General features: G+C 42.7%; 1 protein-coding gene across 5 annotated transcripts; it reads left to right on the forward strand.

Moving 5' to 3' along the window:
• Positions 1-9: 9 nt before the first annotated feature.
• Positions 10-20,768, forward strand: TRPV1 (transient receptor potential cation channel subfamily V member 1). Of its 5 annotated transcripts, XM_064677927.1 has the most exons (19): positions 10-1,982; positions 2,859-3,050; positions 5,240-5,555; positions 6,110-6,276; positions 6,575-6,727; positions 7,071-7,211; positions 7,656-7,954; positions 8,525-8,701; positions 8,935-9,099; positions 9,367-9,462; positions 10,063-10,133; positions 10,590-10,755; positions 11,489-11,555; positions 11,978-12,294; positions 12,880-13,007; positions 13,260-13,375; positions 13,932-14,088; positions 14,814-14,956; positions 20,276-20,768. In XM_064677927.1, exons 3-18 carry the CDS (start codon positions 5,254-5,256, stop codon positions 14,914-14,916), a joined length of 2,625 nt encoding a protein of 874 aa, XP_064533997.1. In that variant the 5' UTR covers positions 10-1,982; positions 2,859-3,050; positions 5,240-5,253; the 3' UTR covers positions 14,917-14,956; positions 20,276-20,768. The 5 variants fall into 5 exon arrangements, 4 of the variants coding, with proteins under 4 accessions (XP_064533997.1, XP_064533996.1, XP_064533998.1 ...); XM_064677926.1 differs by having other exon boundaries at positions 10-3,050; XM_064677928.1 differs by lacking the exons at positions 14,814-14,956; positions 20,276-20,768 and having other exon boundaries at positions 10-3,050; positions 13,932-14,232.
• The last annotated feature ends 36 nt before the right edge of the window (positions 20,769-20,804 follow it).

Below are 20,804 nucleotides of genomic sequence, written 5' to 3' on the forward strand. Positions count from 1 at the left end.
GTCATTCCCATTTGTGAAATGAGCAGTAATTACCACATTACATTTGTCTGAGTGACTGGGAGAGATCCATTAACTTCCTGCATAAAATGATACTTCACACAAGGCTCATTTTCCTGGTAGGAATACGTTTGGAAGGACTAGGAGAGAAGAGCAGCTGTAACTTGGTCTGATGCTTTCATTAGAGACTTCTTGTCCTTAAGCTGTCTGACAACATACAGACAGGCAGCAGACCAGGGTGTCAGCCTTGTTTGGGGGGTTTGGTGGCTCTTGCAAAGAACAAATCCCAGTCTTCATGGATTGCATGTTGTCTCTGTAAAAGATGGAATGATACCTTGGCTTGAACATCGACAAAATAGCGAAAATAAAACATGGAGGGTTGTTTCTATTCTATTTTTTTCTACTCTGTTTGGGTGCAGTGGACTAAGGTCAAAGGCATGACTAGGCTGGTACCATGACTGGAGATGCCTGGAGTGCAGGGGTTATAGCCAAGTGGAAAATGCATTTATAGGATGAGAAGTAATTCTTTTCTTTATTTGACATACATAATTATGTTTGAGTTTTGGATCAGGGCCTCCCTGAAACAGTCAGAATTGTGATAAACTGGAGGAGTTATGTTACTATGTTTGATCTGAAGGTGTTCCTGGTTCTGCCCTTCCTGTATTGTGTCAAATTAAGCATTAATCAATTAGCTAGACTAATCTGTTTTTAATGTTGGGTATTGCTCATGTGCATTCCCTTAAAATTTCCATGGTTTTGTCCCCTGTATTATGCTCTTAGACTTTATTTCTTCCCTTACTCTTTATTTTAATGTGAAAACATTTTCTAGTTTCAGACTAAACCAAGATACATGTACACTTCTTTTGCTCAAATGACCTGGGGAAGCAAGGAAGGTGTTTCATGTTATCTAGATACAGTTCCTTTACTGGGCAGCAAGTGTTTCCACTGAAATATGGACATGGATTCCTATCTTGCTCATTAGCAACATCAGGACTGACATTTTTATAGTGAAAAAGCTGTGCTGAGTTCTGAGATCTTAACTACAGAGATGCTGAATTTCCAGCTCCCTCCACCCTCTCTCCATGCATCTGGTCCATGTCGTGTTTAGGGAACTGTTGGCATATGAAGGAATTACAGAGAAAGTATAGACTAGATTAAAGAAAAGCTTTAACTTGCTATATGTTGTTTTCTCTGTTACATTAGTATAAATTATTTTTGCATCAGAATATCTGCTTTCATTTTTACTGAATAACTGGAAAGAGCTGATAATACTGTTCCAGTGCCCTGTTACCCGTGAGATCAAGTGGCATTTGCTTCCAGGAGCTGGTAAATCATGGCCTGGTTTGAGGTTCTATTAGCAAAGGCAAGGCTGTCTCTGAGCTGCAGGCCAGCCCTGGATACATCTTTAGGATCTCTGGCACATCTGTTGATGGTTTTCCATTTGCAGTGATGGAGAGGGCTCTTAGTGGGTAAAATCCCTCTGAAGCACAGAAGTTGCACAAAGCCTTTGCAGCATGTTGGAGGCAGGCCCAAGGAAAAGGAATAAATTCCTTCTTGCTTATCACTGGCTTGTTTTGACAAGCATTCACATCTCCTAAAAACAAGATCCCTGCTGAGATGGAATATGATATGTCCAACAACTATTGCAAAAAGCAATGGAGAAGGAGATAACATCTTCCCAGGAAACACAAGCCAAGGAGCTGCTAAAGGAGGCATCAGGAAGCAGCAGAAAGCTCCCAAAGTACATCCATCGAAGCACAGTGAGACTGAAAGGAGCTGATGCCTGAATGGGAGAAGAGGGAGAAGGAACATTTAGCAAAAGGCAGCAGCAAGAAGCCAGAGACTGAATAAGGGAGATCCTCCACTGCTCCATGGAGTTTTCCTACTGAGTCCCTGCTTTGGAAATGGGGAAAGAGTTAATTGTGATGTTGGGTGAGAGGCTTTGCTCAGCAAAGCTCCAGGAGCAGCAGCTGAGGACCTGCCTCGTTGGTAATCTGTACTTATGCATTAATAAATAGGCTTGTTACTCCATTTGATACAATGCCATAGGGTGTTCTAAGGAGCATAATTAGTTTGCTATTAAATAGGCAAATGTATAATTCTTTTATACATCTATGGATAGATAGATGGCAAGACTAGAAAGACAGCTGCCTTTTGCAAAACGTAGCACAGATAATTTCATTAAATAATTTCATAATCTACTCAAAACCTCAGGAGGCTTGGGGGTTGCTCCCAGCCTGTCAGCCCAGCCTCTGGAAAAACTCTTTCTCTAGACTAGTTTTTGTCAGAAAGATTGTATGTAAATTATATATTTAACAATATTTGACACAGTTCTTTATTTTTAAGGATGTTAGATCCATCCTGGATTAGATATTTTTCCTAATTACATTAATATTTAGAAGCTGACTGTTACCTATATAATTGAAATAAAACCTAGTAGGGATGTGGAACAATGGAAAGGCTTTAGGACTTTCCGTCATTGGTTCTTGCTCAGCTCTGTTCTGAATCAGCTTGTCTTTAAAATAATTATCTCTAAATTAGCCACTCAAGAAAGATGTCCAGAAAGATGACTGTGGCACATTTTACAAAGTTTTGTAAATTGAAATGAAACTGTGACCCACAGAAACAATTGTCATCTGGTGGTTTGGGTGGTTTTTTGCAAAATTGAGTGTATTTACGAGGAGGAAATCTGGAGAAGAATATCCATTACTAAATGCAATTAAAGGGGAGGAAAAAACAACAGCAACTCACTGCAATTCTTGTAAAGAGCTCTGCTAAACCTCTGGGAATAGAAGCCACTGATGCTTCTGGTTCCAGAATTGTTCTTAATTATCTTATTGCTCTGTTCTCTGTTCTTCTAGTGAACTTCCCTTGATTCTAAAAATCAGCACATACCACACTTTTGCAGACAAATAAAGTGGAGAAGCAAACTCTGAGGGCTTTTCAGTCCAGGCACCCTGGAGGAGGAATATCTGGCACCAAATTCCTGTAGATCAGTGGGTGCTTACTGAGACTGGACTATTTTTTGGAAGACGGGATTTTTGTCAGTATTTGTAAGTTCTGCATGTATGTTTGCTGTTAGTTCTTTTTAAACTCTCTTTATTATTTGTTATAAGTTGTGATGTGACAGGGCATTCTATCAGAAATATTTCCTTATCTCATTTATTGTGTCAAATTTCAATGTATAAGGGTTTCAGAGAGTTCAAGTAGTTTATGTGTTTAGTAGAATAGATAATATTTTTTAAAGAATCCTTCCACAGAATTGTGAAGCTTATTCCCTTGCAAATTCATACTCATGAGGAAATGCAGCTTTGTCTTCCTTATCAAATATATTTTCAACAGGGTTTAGAAAGGAAAGCACATATAATGACTAGAGTAGGTTTGAGCAATTGCCAGGGAGACAGGATTGAGCCTTTTCTGCACATTTTAACATTACATTTATTCCGTGGGAAATAAGTAATTGTATTTTCCATGGCCATCTCGCTGATGTTTTTGGCTCAATCCACATTAATTTAAATAAGACAAAAAATTATAATTATACATGACTGTATTCCGACTGTATATTTTTCTATTTTTTTATAGAACTGGTTTTATTCCTTTTCTACTGAAATAGTTGTTCTACTGTAATTTTAGTATCCTATTCCAAATGGAAATATTTTGATTTCTTATTTATAGAACAATTAAGTTAATAAGTTATTATGTTATTCTTTCTGAGTGATTCTAAAGACACAAAGAACTTGAAAGGTGAGTGAGTTAAATTGCAGTTATTAGTATTTTGTCCATTTGATGCTGGTTTGCTTCCAGTAACACTAAATGTGCAAGTTTGGAATTGATGTTTTCTTTCCATGGAAAATACAAATGCCTGACCAAAGTTTCTTTCCTGTCTTGCTTGCACAGAAAAAGGTAAGTGACCCTTGATGTAGATATGAAGTATTCCCATAGAACTGAAAATCCAGCTTTAATGTACAATGTGGGTTTGCAGACAACCCTCAGAATATTCTTGTTAAGAGAAACAACCTTGAAACGTGTTTATGATGTTGTTTTCACACTGAATTTACACAGACTACTGACCACTGTAATGTGTTTTATAATGTAAGGCTTTTTAAAGATTTTGTGACATTCCTGTGCTCAAAGCTGTAGGATTTCCAAGCAATGTAGGATTTCAGAGAATGTTTCTAAGCCAGCAGTATAGCAGTTCGAGTATGATGTATTCCTCTCTCCACTGCTGGAGTTCTAGAACATTTTGAATTCAGTGGCATGAAGATAGCATTTGTCTGATTAAAACAGTTTGATAAGAAACCAAAAAAAAAAAAAAAAGGCATCCTGCTCTGCTTTCAGTGGAGTATCTTATCTGTGAGGGTGGGGAGGCCCTGGCACAGGTTCCCCAGAGAAGCTGTGGCTGCCCCATCCCTGGAGGTGTTCAAGGCCACGTTGGACAAGGCTTGGAGCAACCTGGGATAGTGGAAGGTGTCCCTGCCCATGGCAGAGGGGTTGGAATGAGATGATCTTTAAGGTCCCTTCCCACCCAGACCATTCTGTGGTTCTGTCTTTGTTAACTTGTGTCAAGTTCTTTGTGGTTGTAAATCAGACAGGATCGGACGTGTGGTCTTACAGGCAGCTCTTATCTGGGGTAACCTTTCCCTTTCTGTTTCTGTGTCTCATGTTTGAGGTGAAGCTCCTCTCTTGAGAATCACAAGCTCCAATTTTCATCAAGCACTGCTATAATTCTGGCAAAGCCATTAAGTGATAGTTTTCCTGTGTGCAGGAAGCCCTCTGTGCTCAGCATCCCAGACATACTGTGATGGCACAAACAGGCTGTTTTCACATGCCTGATACGATCATGAGAATAAATTGTGGCACAAACCAGTTAGAAAGTAGAGAAAAAAAGTAGAGATTGTTGAGGCTTGAGATCGTTTGGGCTTTACCAATGACTGGAGGAGGATGAAGCCCTAGTTTTAAGTAGAGTCAGCTCTGCAGTGGGATGGCTGGCAAGCTCTGGGATGCTCTGGCTTGCTTTGTCCATTCTGGAATGGGTAAGGGCAGTGGGGACAGGAACAACATGGAGGTAATGACCTACTAAACTGTTCCAACTCTGTGCACAGTGAATCTTGTCCATCTGCCTCATTTCTGGGATGAGAGCAACCAATCCACTCCCTGCTGTTCATGGAGAGTGGTCCGAGGCAAAAGGGGGCTCGTGGCCCTGTAAAATGCTGACTTGAGGTGTTTGTGTCCTTCCTCACAGACTGCCTGCTCATCATGTCTTCAATTCTTGGGAAGATGAAGAAATTTGGCAGTTTTGACATGGAGGAATCTGAAGTGGCAGATGAACACACAGAAGGGGAGGAGTCTGTCCTGGAAACATCTGACAACTCCCAGGGCCCACCCAGCACCAGGGCACAGCCACCCAAAAGCAACATCTTTGCAAGGCGTGGGCGGTTTGTGATGGGGGATAGTGACAAGGACATGGCTCCCATGGACTCCTTTTACCAGATGGATCACCTGATGGCACCTTCTGTCATCAAATTTAATGTCAGTTTGGAGAGGGGGAAACTTCACAAGTAAGTTTGCCCCTTCACAAGATGTGGTTGTAAGGAATAGTTTGACAACTGCAGACCATGGCTCTTAGAGCACCGTTTGTTCTCTCCACATGAGCATGACTGGTTTTTTCAGTTTCACTATTTTCTCTGCCAAAATAAGGAGTGTTGCAACTGAAAGGGACAATGGCTGTTTTGGCATCTCTGAAAATTCAGAGAATCTGTGGATATTTTGCCCAAAATTAGCAGTAGGCCTTAATTGACTGTTCAGTGAATGGACATCACTCAGAAGAGAACAAGGGATTGCCTGGCTCCAGGCCTGCGGTTTCACTGCCATACTTGAGTGTCTCTTCTGAGTCTTGTTGTCAGTTTTGCAGCAAGTGATACAGAACTTTATCAGAACAGTTGCTTGCAGGCTTTGTTGATCTTCTAGTCTTTGCAGATCCGTCTTTTCTAACCTGTACTTACTACTTCACACAAGCAAATGAAAAATAGTATTCTGTTAGTTTTATAAAAAGTCTGTTAAATCTCTAACTTTTAGTATCTGACTTTTAGTAACTGAAATTTACCCTTGTTAGGCTCCTGTCTGCAGATTCCATCACAGGCTGCTCAGAAAAAGCTTTCAAGTTTTACGATCGCAGAAGGATCTTTGATGCTGTAGCCCGAGGCAACACAAAGGACCTGAGTGACCTGCTACTCTACCTTAATAGAACCTTCAAGCATCTCACAGATGAGGAGTTCAAAGGTACCCTTTAGTGGCACATACCTTCAGTTGCCCTCTTCTTCCTCCAGTAGTGCTCCTGAGATGAAAACAAAAAAAGGATAATTATGTTATATGTCTGCAGGAGGTCCTTTAATAGCCACTACTGCCCTATTGATTGGGCAACCCATTGATTGTAAGGTTACAGGAGCTGAAATTTTTTGTGAAAAGCATAAATGAGTTTCCTTGTCTTTTGAAAAGCACCTCATTAATTCCTGCTTGCCTGGGTATAGATGGTGGGTCTGTAATAACTTCAATACATCTTCAATCTTTTGTGTTATAGAGCCTGAAACTGGGAAAACCTGTTTATTGAAAGCCATGCTGAATCTGCATGATGGGAAAAATGATACCATTCCCTTGCTGCTGGATATTGCAAGGAAAACTGGAACTCTGAAAGAGTTTGTTAATGCAGAATATACTGACAACTACTACAAGGGTAAGAGAAATGGCTGCTACAGGGGAACTTCAGGGTGCCTAGACTGAGTCTTCTTCAAGAAGCCTTATGCTTGAGGATGCAGCACCCCAAAGTTCCAGTGTGCATTTGTGCTGGGAGTGTGTTCTGTGCAATATTCTGCCATTTTTGATATACAGTGATTAATAGCAAGTTCAAGGAATGTCCATTTGCTGTTTGGGGGTTTTTTTCTGTTCAGTTCTAGAGCTTTTTAGTCTGCAAAGCTCTCAGTTCCACCATCTGACATGGAGCGGAGTGAATTGCAGTGCTGAAAGCTCTCAGTGTGTACTAAGTGCTGAAGATTTCTGTCTGATGGGTGTCTCTGTAGGCCAGACTGCTCTTCATATTGCCATCGAGAGAAGGAACATGTACCTGGTGAAGCTCTTGGTCCAGAATGGAGCAGATGTTCATGCACGAGCCTGTGGGGAGTTCTTCAGGAAAATCAAAGGGAAATCTGGCTTTTATTTTGGTAGGAGTGAGCTCAGTATGGGCTTTATTGATTGAGTTATCCTAGCATCACCCCAAGTGCAAGCTGTTAAATAATCCTGTTTATGTGGGACTGGAGGCTCAGATGCCAGATGGGTTGTTCCACCATCAGGACAAATATTTACTCCTGAGCTTATAAACTGAGCTTATAAACAAACACAGTTGGTAGTTGATGGTGTTCAGTGTGAGCTTGGTGTTCTCTGAGCACTGTATCCTTTGAAAGGTTGTAACCTTCTGCTCCTGTCCTGTCAGTGCTTTTTTTAAGCAGCTGTGTTTCTGTCATGCAGTTAAAACCAAAGAAAATCTGATTCTAACAGCTATCACAAGAATTGGTGCTGTGTCAGAGGAATCCACCTTTTCTTAGTGCAAGATGAAAACAACATGAACTTCATATTTTCTGACCACTCCTTCCCTTTGCTTCCTGTAGGGGAGCTGCCCTTGTCCCTGGCTGCCTGCACCAACCAGCTCTGCATTGTGAAATTCCTGCTGGAGAATCCCTACCAGGCAGCTGACATTGCTGCTGAGGACTCCATGGGCAACATGGTCCTGCACACCCTGGTGGAGATTGCAGATAACACTAAGGATAACACCAAGTTTGTAACCAAGATGTACAATAACATACTGATCCTTGGTGCCAAAATTAATCCAATCCTGAAGCTGGAAGAGCTCACCAACAAGAAAGGGCTGACTCCATTAACCCTGGCAGCCAAAACAGGGAAGATAGGGGTAGGTGAGAGAAGGTGTTTAACTGTCCTGTTATTGTATCAAGTTATAGGGAGCACATGTGAAACATTTATGCAAGATGGGGTTTGTAACTTTATTGTTGGAGCCTTTTAGTTACTAGAAACTGAGGCTGCAGTTTAACATGCAAACCTGCAGAGCTCTTAAAGGCCATGAAATGTGTGTGTATGTGCCCAGCTGGTGTTATTCATACACCCCTGGCAGCCCAAGAGGAAACCACTGGAACCTTTGTACTTTTGACTGCTGTTATAACTCATTTTCTGGCAGTCCACATTCAAAGTGACTGTGTGCTCAGAGAGGTGTAACACACACCTCTGCTTTTCTCTTGCAGTTTTGAAGCAGATAATGCCAAGCTGTAAGAGGTATTTATATTTCTCATCTCCCAGCATCCAGTAAGAAAATGAATTGTGTTTCCTTGAGAATGCAGGGCTCCAGTGGTTTGGCCTCAGCTCAGTTAAACTAGGGAGAAATTACCCATCCTTTCATGTGGAGATGCTGAGGGACAAGAAGTCCATTAGCACTGATATGTTGGTTGTATTGTTCTTTTGCAATTAGATTTTCGCTTACATCCTCAGACGAGAGATCAAAGATCCCGAGTGCAGACACCTGTCCAGGAAGTTCACTGAATGGGCATATGGACCTGTCCACTCCTCTCTTTATGACCTGTCCTGTATAGACACATGTGAGAAAAATTCAGTGCTGGAGATTCTTGCCTACAGCAGTGAGACACCGGTGAGTATTGCACCTCCTTTGCATTTTATTCCTATGCTGGGGGACTGCTGGGGAAGAGCTTCATGTTCCCCACAGTGCACCTTTTGCCTCCTTTCCATAAAAGAGCAATCGCCCCTCCTGAGTTTAAGGGAATGAGAGAGAACATTTGCTGAAGATGAATATAATTTGTTTTTCTTTCAAAGTCTGATACATACTGGTCCCAGCAAGACTCTCCCCTTTCTCCTTCTGCTCAGAACCGGCACGAGATGCTGCTGGTGGAGCCCCTTAACAGGCTCCTGCAAGACAAGTGGGACCGGTTTGTCAAACACTTGTTTTACTTCAACTTCTTTGTCTATACCTTGCACATCAGCATCCTCACTGCAGCTGCTTACTACAGACCTGTGCAGAAGGACCAAAAGGTATGTCACTGTGGCATGTGTCAGGGGAGCCAGCCAGTGCATGACATCTCAGATCTGCCTCCCATTTGAATGTGTGCTCCTAACATCAGAAATGTCCTCTTTCCTGAAGGGAGGAGGGAGATTTTGACCCTGCTTGATTCCCAGTCTTGCTGCAGCACATTCAGAAACTTAACCTGTTGCCCCCCACAATGTAGTTGCTTTAGGCTGCTGGCAAGGCCAGGTTTTTCCTGTCTCCAGTTCTGCTGAACATCTTCCTGTCTTATACAGCCTCCCTTCACCTTTGGTTACACCACTGGGGAGTATTTTCGAGTGACTGGAGAGATCCTGAGTGTTCTGGGAGGCCTCTATTTTTTTTTCAGAGGGGTAAGATATTTGAAGATTTCCCTTTTGCTGTTTGGGTAGATGTAGGGGAGAGTCAAATGAACTTTTCCTATTCATTAGCATTGGCTGCTAAAATGATCCATGTTTTAGTCAAGAGCGACGAATCTTTTCCCTAGGCCTGATTAGGAGTTCTCAGGTTACTAATGAGCTAAGATACAATTTTATCTATTTATAAAAAAAGGTTCTCCTTAGAAGGCAACGAGCATCTTGGCAATTAGCCTTGCCAAAGCTTAAGGGTGGGGTACTGCAAACAGCCAGCCCTCCACTAAAGGTTTCCTGGCTTAGCCTGAAGTCCCCAGCTTCCCCTTGGCAGCCAATGGAAAGGGTGCAGTGAATCCCAGGTCCTCAAACAGTGACTGAATGGGTTGTTGTCTTCAAAAGAGACACCAGATGTGAGAGAATTCAAGTGTTGCTGGAAGAGTCCTCCTGAGATATTGTGCCAGTGCTGTTTTCCAGCTGTTCTTGTGATTTTAATAGGTACCAGCTCCCTGGTACAGGGCTCAGGGCTCAGTCGATGCATTCACAGGTGATAGTTAATTCCTCCTTGATGCAAACCTGGTCTTGGTTCCCTTTTCTTTCCAGATACAATATTTCGTGCAGAGGCGCCCGTCACTCAAGACGCTGATCATTGATGGCTACAGTGAGGTTCTTTTGTAAGCTCCAATATCTTTGGTTGCATCTCAGCCAGAAACAGATGAGTGTGGGAGATCTGTAGTTCTGGCTGAAGCCACCTGTAATAGGTAGATGCTTTGCTATAATTTCCTGGGTTTTTACACCAGAGTAGCCAGTGGATATCACTGAACAGATGGGTCTGGGGCAGTGACCTCCTTTGGAGGTAAGGCAAATTAAGCGTCCAGATGTTCAGTGACTGTGTCATGCAGCAGAGTTAGGAATAGATTTCCAAGGTGGACTTATACACTGGGTGTGCAGAAATCCTCCCACTGCTAAAGGGAGCTTTGCCTCTGAATGTTTGAGTCCTTTCTCTTCCCAACTGGAGTGCACTAAACAAGGGGAATCCCTCATTCTGCTATACACCCCATGGGGCTCCTCTGTTCCCACCACCTGTGACCAGCTCAGCCCTCTGCATTCAGACCATGCTTGTCTTTCAGCTTTGTTCACTCCTTACTCCTCCTGAGCTCTGTGGTGCTGTACTTCTGTGGCCAGGAACTCTACGTGGCTTCCATGGTGTTCTCCTTGGCACTGGGCTGGGCCAACATGCTCTACTACACCCGTGGCTTCCAGCAGATGGGCATTTACTCTGTCATGATTGCCAAGGTCAGTGCAGGGAGCAGGTGTGCCCAGAGTGGGACACTGCTGCCAACAGCATTCCAGAAGACACCTTGCCATATCTGCCTCCATGATGCCACTGGGAAAGCTCATAACACTCTGCTAAACTTTGCTGTTGTCTTCTGAGTGAAGTGATAAAATTTAAGTGATGTAGAAAAACCCCCTGCTCCTCATCCATACATTTTAAAGCAGTCTTGATATGATGATGATGATTTTTATTGCCTGCCATGCTTCAAGATAACTATGATTGGACAAGCGTGGATGAAAGGAGACTGAGAACAGTGCAGACTACTCTGGTGTGAAATGGCCCAGCTTTCCACCAGCTGGAAATTTCTTTAGGTATAGTTCAAATGTTACCAAACAGAGCAATTAGCTAAGAGGCTGGCTAATTAACTAGCTGGCTAATAAACCTCTCTGTATGGTGTAGACAGCCAGTCCAAGAGGGGAAGAAAGCTTCAACTGTCTTAATGTGGTTTATACTCGCAAAGAGGAAACTATTTGACAGGCATATGTGTTGCATATGTGTGTAAACTGCTGCATGAATAACAGAGAAAAATGTTTTCTGTATTAAAGTTTATCATCTCAGCAGGATAAACAACAGTTTAATGCATGAACAGCCAGTTCATGCAAATGCCTTCTTGAGCTGAAGCAGGTACCCATTTTTGGTGCAGTTTATATTCAAGTTTTAGCAACATAAAAATACTCTGTTTTCATGTTGCAGATGATCCTTAGAGATCTGTGTCGCTTCATGTTTGTCTATCTAGTGTTCCTCTTGGGATTTTCTACAGGTAATTTTCTAATTGGAGTTACTTTTTGTTACTTTAGAGAGTCTTGGAAAATGTTATTTTTCAAGTTGCTTAGACTTTTTGTTTCCAACTAAAAACTAAAAAATTTGCCTACTTACAAAAAATATCTCTTCAGAATAACAATTATCTGTAGTAGTTTCATACAGCTTTTCATCCCTGGGTCTCAAACTGCTTTCCAAAGCTGATGGAAAAACATTCAGTCGTCCTGTTCTGTGTAGAGAAAGCTGAGGCAACACCTTCTGAGAGGTGTCAGTTATAGGGAATATTTATAGGGCAGTTTCCCTGGAGTCAATGTACCGTGAGGATAACATGCTTTACCTTTATACTCGTTTCATTGCTTGCAAAGGAATTATGATCTCAAATTGTATTTTCATCCTGCCTATGTGATTCTTCTTTTGCAACAGCTGTGGTGACTTTAATTGAGGATGACAATGAGGGGCAAGAGACAAATACCTCTGACTCTTCCCGCTGCTGCCACGTGAGACGAGTCCGCACGTCCTACAACAGCCTGTATTACACCTGCCTGGAGCTTTTCAAGTTCACTATTGGGATGGGGGACCTGGAGTTCACAGAGAACTACAGGTTCAAGTCTGTGTTTGTCATCCTCTTGGTTCTCTACGTCATCCTCACGTACATCCTCCTGCTCAACATGCTCATTGCGCTGATGGGGGAAACCGTGAACAAAATTGCACAGGAGAGCAAGAGCATCTGGAAGCTCCAGGTGTGTTGGTTCTGGGAGGCTGCTATCCAAGAAAGAGGGTGTGGGGAATCATCAGAAATTTCAGAGAGAATCTTTAGGAACCGACATCTTTCTAAATAACAGGTCACTGCTTCTTTCTGATTCCCCTGAACAGCTCCTGAAAAAAGTATATTAGTTCCTTTTCCGTGTATATTTGATGTTTTGCCTGAGCAGATGTTCCCAGTGTTCCACAGATGTTCAGAATTTAAGAAAAGAAGTACTTTTGTAATTAGACAAAATTATTTGGGCTTTTGATGATGGAAAATCCTGATCAGACTATGGAGCCAGGGATTATGCAAAGGGAAAAGCAATCTTTACCAGACTCTCAAAGGCACATCAGTTTTTGTTTGAGGTAAGAAAGGGAACTTCATAGTTCTAATCACAGGGCAGTAACTGAGCATTTTTAATGACATTAACAGAGGGTGATATTTCAGAGGTGGTTACAGTGACTGCTCTAAGATGATGACAATGATAAATACTGAAGGTTTATAAAATAAAGGCAGTATTCAGGATTTGTATGACTTTGACCAGCAACCTCTCAGTGCTCTGCTTTCTCTTACCTGGCAGAGAGCCATCACAATCTTGGATATCGAAAACAGCTACTTGAACTGTTTGAAGAGCTCATTCCGGTCCGGGAAGCAAGTCTTGGTGGGGATCACACCTGATGGCCAAGATGATTACAGATGGTGCTTTAGGTAACCTGTTTGTGTGTCAAACGAACAATCTTTTGTAGACAAACAGCATTAAGGCATCTGATGGTAGGAAGCAGAGCTTTCCCCCTGGAGCACTCTGAAAAGTAGCTCACTAATACTGTCTACAGTAGGCAGTTTAATCTGATTTTTAGGTCAGATCTGAGGCTTGAGAGGTGGCAGTTTGTGATAAAAGCTCATCCTGGAGTTGTCTGGTGATGCTCAGAATAGATATTGGGTTTGTTGTTCTCTCCCCAGGGTTGATGAAGTGAACTGGTCCACATGGAATACGAACCTGGGCATAATCAACGAAGACCCCGGGTACTCTGGGGACCTCAGACGGAATCTCAGTTTCTCTATTAAACCTGGCAGAGGTGAGGGCTTCAGTGACCTAAATCCTAGTATGGGCTACACACTGGGGACAGTAGCAGCATGGATTAATTGTTAGAGGGCACTCAGTGTTATGCACTTACTGATAATTCAGTAACTAAGTTTATGTCATTTCCCATCAGCACAAAATGCGAAGGACGAAGTGGGCTCATCAATCACAGCAGTTTGACTCTTGGGAATAAAACCCCCATAGATCTGTCATTCTGAATGAAGATTTTACAAGACAGATAAGGTGTAAATCCTGAGGAGATGGAGCAGTGTATGATGGCAACCAGATAGCCAGGAGGAGGCTTTTGGAGGCCCCAAGCCCTACAGTTTGGGAGCTCAGCCCCCAGCACAAAAGTATTCAACTGTGCAATCAGTCTCTGCTGTACTTGCCAGCTGAAATATGGAAAACTCATGCAACAGTATGGGCAAGAAAACCACAAAGCCCTTTCTTCCTGCTTCTTTCTTCTTCTTTCATCAGCTTCCTATTTAAACCACTTGTATATTTTCTGATTCTGTGGAGGGGAAAAAATTAACCATTCCTTTCCTTTGTAGTTTCAGGGAAACACTGGAAAACATTGGTTCCGCTTTTAAGAGATGGAAGCAGGAGAGAAGATACTCACAAGCTACCAGAGGAAGTCAAATTAAAACCTGTTTTGGAACCTTATTATGAGCCAGAAGATTCTGAGGTGTTGAAGGAGTCGCTTCCAAAGTCAGTCTAATCTTGCTTTATTTTTAGGAAGAAGTTTAATTCTAGTTGTCTGTGTTGGCCCTGCTGGAAAAAGGCCAGAGGACTTAGGAAGTTACTGTGTGCAAGGATTCACTAAGTATGCTAAATAAAATACTTGTTATTTAAGCTCATGTCTTCATGATTGTTTTTAGCATAACCTTCTGTCTGCTTTTAGAGTCTCTTTCTTTTAAGAAGTATTTTTATGAGCTTCCATACACCCTGATTTTGTGGCTTTGCTGCCTCAGAACCCAACCAACCAAACTATTATGACACTGGAGATGGACTCATAAAAGAGCAGTGAAAATCACCATAGATATGTTCCTGTGAGAAAAGTTTCTTGGAAAGCAGATAAATAAATGGGACAGGAAAAGAATACAAAATAATAAATGATTTAGAGATGTTATTCTTTTCTCATAACACAAGAACAAATACACTCTGTGAAATTTTAAAGGTTGAATAGTCAAAACCGATGAAATAAATGTTTCTCTTACACTGTCTGAGTAAACTCCAGAAATTCACAGTTATTGTTACTGAGGCTGAAGGCTTAACAAGATCCCAAATTTGACATTTATTTAGATAACAGATGAACTTTGCACAAAGTAAGAGATAGTGGTGATACAGAATATATGTTTCAAAGGTCAGATGTATAATAATGTACAACAATAATAATCTTGAAATCAGAAAGTTTTTGTTCTTGACTTTGACAGCAACCACGGGGGGAAAGAAATCTGGTGCTGCAAATCCATCTGGCTGGATTTACAAAGAGAATCAGGAAAACTATCTGAGAGAGAAAATAGGCAGATGTTCTAAAACTACAGATGGGAGCTCTGGAAAGAGAGGAGAGCGTAAGGTAAATTGTTTTGCTTTCTTTCCTTGCATCCCTAAAGCACTTAAGAGTTCACAGCCTTTACTGCCCATGTCAGTGTGCACATACAAGTATCCTTAAGTCAGCAGGGTGTTTGACTGTGGGTTTCAGTGGTTCCTGTGGCTGCATCTGAAGAACAGTTGTGCTGAAGTGCTGCTGTGAAACCAGGCCAGAGCACACCCAGCCTGTGCCAGGGCAAGGCCGTGGTGCTGGGCTGTGACACACCCACCGTGCTTGGGAACACTCACCTGAGTCACTGCAGTTGGACTATGACACACTGGAGGGGCCCCTTGGAAATCGTTGGGAAAACTGGAAATGAAAGACATGGAAAATGGAGCCAACCTTTGAAACGCAATTTTCATCAATACAGCCTGTAGTTTTTCTGCATTTTCAGATACTGAAACAGTCATTACTCTTAAAGAGAAGCAATCAATGTATTTACACACAGGCTGCCCTTTGCTGCTACAACTGTGAGATGAAGTTTTGGGTTGTGTGTCATCACTTCTCTTACTGGGGTCAGGGTTTCTCACCCTGTTCCTTTCTCACGGGGTACTACAGCAATATATTTGAACAAAATCTTCAAACATCCAGCTGCTTTATTTGAAATAGTAGCACCATCTAGAGGACTAGTAATTCTTGTTTCTTTGGTTAGCATCATTTAGGACAAATGTAGTTTTAGTTTCACAGAGTTTGTAGGGTACAACCAGAGAAACTTGCCAAAGGATTTGAAAGAAATGCTTGAAAAAAATCAGAATTTAAACTGGAAATAATCAGAATTTAATGTCTCTGGTGGACAGGGAAACCACAAAGGATGTTTAAAGCAGTGTGTTTAATTCCTTACCAATTTCAGTATCAAAGGTGTATCTCTAAACACTTGGTAGCAGCCTCTGTAGGTTCCACTCAAGGCTTCATTACACTCCATGCTAAACATAGCAAGAGACAATCCACATGTAAAACAAGCACAGCTAAATAGGCAAGACAAGCTGAGACAGTGTAACAATTTATTATTAAAACTATTTAGAATAAATGTAGAAAGGGGCTGACCGGCAAAACATGGTTGACTGTCTCCATGCCTTTGTGTTCCAGGCCAAATTTATGCTTGGAGGGACACCAGGATCATGATATAGCTGGAAAGCATTCATGAAATTTCTGTTTTCCCTGGGAGGGATCCATTTTTTGTAATTATCAGCCTGAGTAGAGGCCTAATCCATTGCTTAAATTCCACCTTGATTTACATCAAGTGCCTATCCAGCAGGATTGATCAGCTGCCCTGGGTAACCTGAACATATTATACACCTCTGCCTTCCTGCCCCTTCCTGCTCCAAGAAGATTACAAATTACAGGAGACTTCTTAATAAAACCCAGAAATGCCAGAATTCAGACTGAAAACATGCATCAGTATAGTGCTGTGGTTAACAATGTAAATGCCCTATACTTGTGGGATAGGGTGGTGCTGGTGGGGTTTTTGGTTACATTTTTAAAATCCCTTAGTCTTGTCTGGGAAGCAAACAAAATTATCCCACTTCTCCAGAGGGAGTTATTACCAACCTCTCAGAATTTCCAGCTATACCATCCCTCAGTTCCTGCAGTGGGCAGAAATTTGTTTCCCACAGATGGGGAAGTAGAGCTTGGCAGTGACTCCAACCCATTGTTGCACACATTTATTCAGACTCAGCCAGGGCTCTGTTTGCCAGTTTACTTCCTTCATTTTCATTCCACCTCAGCACAGGGAATTACCTTTGGAGATGAAGCTGGGTCTGTTCAGGCAGACAGGGTGGGATGCCTGGAGGGGACACACTTGCTCTGAAGGGACAGACTCTCATGCTGGAGGGCTCCAACTAACCCCAAGGGAAGAGAGGTGGCTTGTCAGGAAGTGTTTGTCCTTTAAAAATACCTTTGCCAGGACTAGCACCTTTCTGTTCCCGCTTGTGAACACCTGCACTGAGGAGGAGAATGGCCTTGTAACAAATTATCTTTACTTGGGTTCTTTTATGGAGGTTCTGCTCACCTTGGCAGACATATTTTGCAGGATCTTGCAGAATCTTGAGCCCTTGGGGAGTTTTTTAGTTTGTAGTTTGCATAGTTATTTCCCACTGAGCATGTCTAGAAACAGCACATGGTTCCCATGCTGTTCTTTGGGGCTTGCAGGTGGTAAAAATCTGTCCTCTCACAGTTATTAGTCACATTAATTTGTGTCCACACTAAGTGCTTAATATGAGATGATCAGGTTGAAGAACTGTATATAACCACCAGTTCCCAATAACCACATAGGCATAAAAGCCAAAGAAATGGAGGGTGTTGATGTGCTCACCTCCTGTCTGTGGGTGACAGCTGTAATTAGCAGTGACTGCAAATGTGTGTGGGATGGAGACGGCAAGAGAGCTGAGCTGGGCTGCCCTGCACTGGTGAGAATGGACTGATGAACCTGTGGGAAACCAAAGACATGATCTCAGTATTTACAGCATTGCCATACCTGAGATGCAACTGCTCTTGTCAGCCATGAAAACTGAACGGTTGTGCCTTTCAAACTCCAGTAATTTCTGAAGTAGTTAAGAAAAACACACATTCTGACTGGAGACCTTGGAGCCACACGGCCTGTTCGTGTGCACTTGTTGTGCCCTCTGCCACAGCTGCAGTGGCAGCTGGAGTGTGAATAGCCCTCGTGCTAATTAAGCATTCACATTAATCACTTCTCAGAGCTGTTTTCAGTGGGGTCCACGGCAGAGCAGGGCCCACAAGAGGGCCCCCAAGCCATGTTTAGGGCTGCTGCTGGTCCCCCTGGGGCACCCCAGAACTGACGTGCCCCAGGACAGCCCCTCTCCCTCTGATGCCACTGTCTTGCTCTGCTGTCTCTGACCATATTAATTATGCAGAATTATATTTATTTTTGCTAAATGCCAGCTAATTCTGCCACTCTTCTGAGGCATCTGTATGACACTGGCACATTCCTCAGTCCTGCATCTTTGCTGGAGCCCCCAGTACTCAAAAATCCACAAGGTGTGTATACCCAGCAAGTGCTGCTGTGCTACAAAACACAAGGGATCCTGCCAACCCCATGGCTTTAAGGGATAGAGCCAGCAGACTCAGGTTCTGATGCTTCAAGTTTTCAGAATCCCATAAATAGGATTTTTATACAGTGTTTTTCAATAAGCTGTTGTGGTAGATTTTCCAAATTCAAAAAAATTCCAGGTACATTAAAAATGCCCGATATGCTGATGATCAGGCAGTGTCCTGGGTGTTTAACACCAGCTTGCACACGCTAGAGAGAATCCTCCTGCAGTGCAAGGTGCTTCTTACATGTCTGCTCCATTAGGCACAGGCATGGATTTAGTAGGGCTTGGGAGGAAGGGGTTTTAATTGATGCTGCCAGATGCAGCATAGACATCCTGGGTCTTCTTGATGTGGTTATAGGGCTCTGAAGTGCTTTCCATGACCCACACCATGCACACTGGGATGACTTCTGACTCTGGAATAGTTTCCACAGAGAAAATATGGACCCGATTCCTCCTACATCTGATGTTAATCTTCAAAATACGTGGTGGAGGGCACCTATTTCTCTGGGAAGGAGGAGAAATCAACCAACTGATCTCACTGGATTTCTCTCTTCCTGGTGTGTTGATGATGCTGTGGCTGAGCTACATCACCATTAGTAACACTTCCCGTTTCAGTGTGCAGGGAATGAGTGGGCTCCAGGAGATGCCAACATTTCCAGAATCATGGAGGTTTTCAGACTTCATCATCATCCAGAGCAGGATTTCTCAGTCCTGGCTCTAATCAACCTCTAAAATCAACATTTTAGTCACCTGAATGTTGTTTTGAAAAGTCGTGTCCCCTGGAATTGCCGTGTCAGCTGGTGAGAGCAACTCCCAATTACAGGAACTAAAGGAAGTGTCCTACTCACTTGGCCTGTAAGAGCATGTCACTAAGTCTAAGTCATTTCTTTCAAAGCTGACATAGTAGGTTTATCCCAGACATTCCTCTTATTCCAGAGGAGAATGCGGATAATGAACCACATAGAGAAGAGGGATCCTGTCCCCAGTTCCTGTGAGTCAGAGGGGGAAAGCCAGGAGTGTTTAATTGGCAAAGAGGAAGACACAAGGAAGAAAATGTCCCTCATTACCAGAAAGATACAGGAGAGCTGAGTTTAGGGCTGGAAACAGGTAAAGGTTTCTCAAGAGGAAGATTTGCAAGGGCACATGGAAACAGCTATTTCTGAAATAAGCCCTGAATAACTGAAAGTTGAAGCACTGACAAAGAGAGAAGATGATTTACATAATAAAAGAGGTTTTAATTAGAATAATGGGTTGAAACTGAGACAGGGAAAATGTATCCTGAAAAGATGAGCTTCCTGTGGGGCGCATACAATGTGTGTCTGCCCAAAGAACTCCCTTTGGAATCATGGGAAGTTTCAAATATCAGCCCACATAAGCAGATAATCCAGTGCCAGCCTAATTGCAGGAATGGGGGACCTGCAGGTTTTAGATCTTGTTTTGGGGAACCAAAGTAACTGAGGGTTTATGTCAACTGGTAGATGTTCACCTTCAGTTCTGCTTCCCTTAATTTCCAGAAATAACTTGACAAAAAGTGGAAGGGGTCTGCAGGGCCTTAATTTTGTTATAGTTAGTGAGCATCTCATATGGTGCTACAGTGGATGCAAAGTTTGGGTTTCAGTTTAAGACGTGAGAGTGGGTGAATTTTTGTTCCACTCACATTTTTTATGGGTCTAAACGGATCTTTGGAGGGGGATGGAGAGCGAACTGTTCCCCAGATTTAGATGGATGAGACAGATAAAGATATTTTCCTTCTAAAAGAGGAGATTTAATGTTCCTAATCAAATGACTAAACTATTAGTTCAACCCAAAATTATTATGACATGCAAGTTCCTCCCCAGCTGTGGTGATCACCCTCCAAAAACTGCTTGAGTCAAACAGTGGCAGTACAAACTTGAGCAGAAAAATGTAGTGTATAGGTGGGGCCAACGCTTTCTTCACGGTGTGTTCCCTCAGGCATTTTCGTGTTGCTTAATTCCCCTGCACTGCTCAGCCTTACCAGAAACTCTGCACCACAACTGAAGATTTACTGAGGGTACAAGCTCAGCTGAAATAGTTGGAGAGTGACCATGACCTAGCTGGGAATGTGAGGCTCAGCAGCCAAGAGAAGGTTGTGCTCTGGGAGACCTCACTGAAGTGTGATGTGTCACACGGGAGGCTTGTCTCCCTCCTGGGTGACTGTGAACTGAGAACCAATGGAAGTAAAAAGTGCCATCTCATGGTCTTAAAACTGGTTTTATTTTTTCCTCCAAAGGTTCCATGCTTGTCTGAGCCTCTCCCAGTGACTGTGCACAGCCTGTGGCCCACAGCACCAGCAGCAAGGACACGCTCACAGGACAGGGACAAGAAGCACCCACCACCTCACACATCTGGGGTGTGTACAGTGAGGACTGGCAAAGGGCTTTGTAGGTTTGTTCTGTTACTTTTTGCCTTAGGAGTGACAGGGGACACTTAACAAAAGCACAAATGCAGGAAAAGACACAGGAAAAGAGTTACAGATCCATTCTCCCCATTGCTTGTTATTGTCTTGTGTTTATCTCATGTAACTTAACCAAGACAAGGCATAACTATGACTTGAAGTCAAATACTGATGCCACTTGCAAAAAGCGGATTTTTACTGCACTTATTTCAACTTACTCAATACTGAATCTATCCCTGCATAGGGAATTGGCCAGAGGTGTGGGAATTAGAGAGATTCAGGTGGAAGTGATCACACTACCAGGTGGAGAGAGGGTATAATAAGGGAGGGAGGGAGGCAGCTTTCTTTTTTTGGCAAGGGTGGG

Source organism: Pseudopipra pipra, chromosome 21, assembly GCF_036250125.1.
Source record: "Pseudopipra pipra isolate bDixPip1 chromosome 21, bDixPip1.hap1, whole genome shotgun sequence".
NCBI lineage: Eukaryota > Metazoa > Chordata > Aves > Passeriformes > Pipridae > Pseudopipra > Pseudopipra pipra.

Coding starts and splice junctions, on each gene's coding strand:
- TRPV1 (XM_064677926.1), top strand. CDS start 5,254: ATGTCTTCAATTCTTGGGAAGATGAAGAAATTTGGCAGTTTTGACATG. Junction 6,277..6,574: donor CACAGATGAGGAGTTCAAAG/GTACCCTTTAGT, acceptor TTTGTGTTATAG/AGCCTGAAACTGGGAAAACC. Junction 9,100..9,366: donor CTGTGCAGAAGGACCAAAAG/GTATGTCACTGT, acceptor TGTCTTATACAG/CCTCCCTTCACCTTTGGTTA.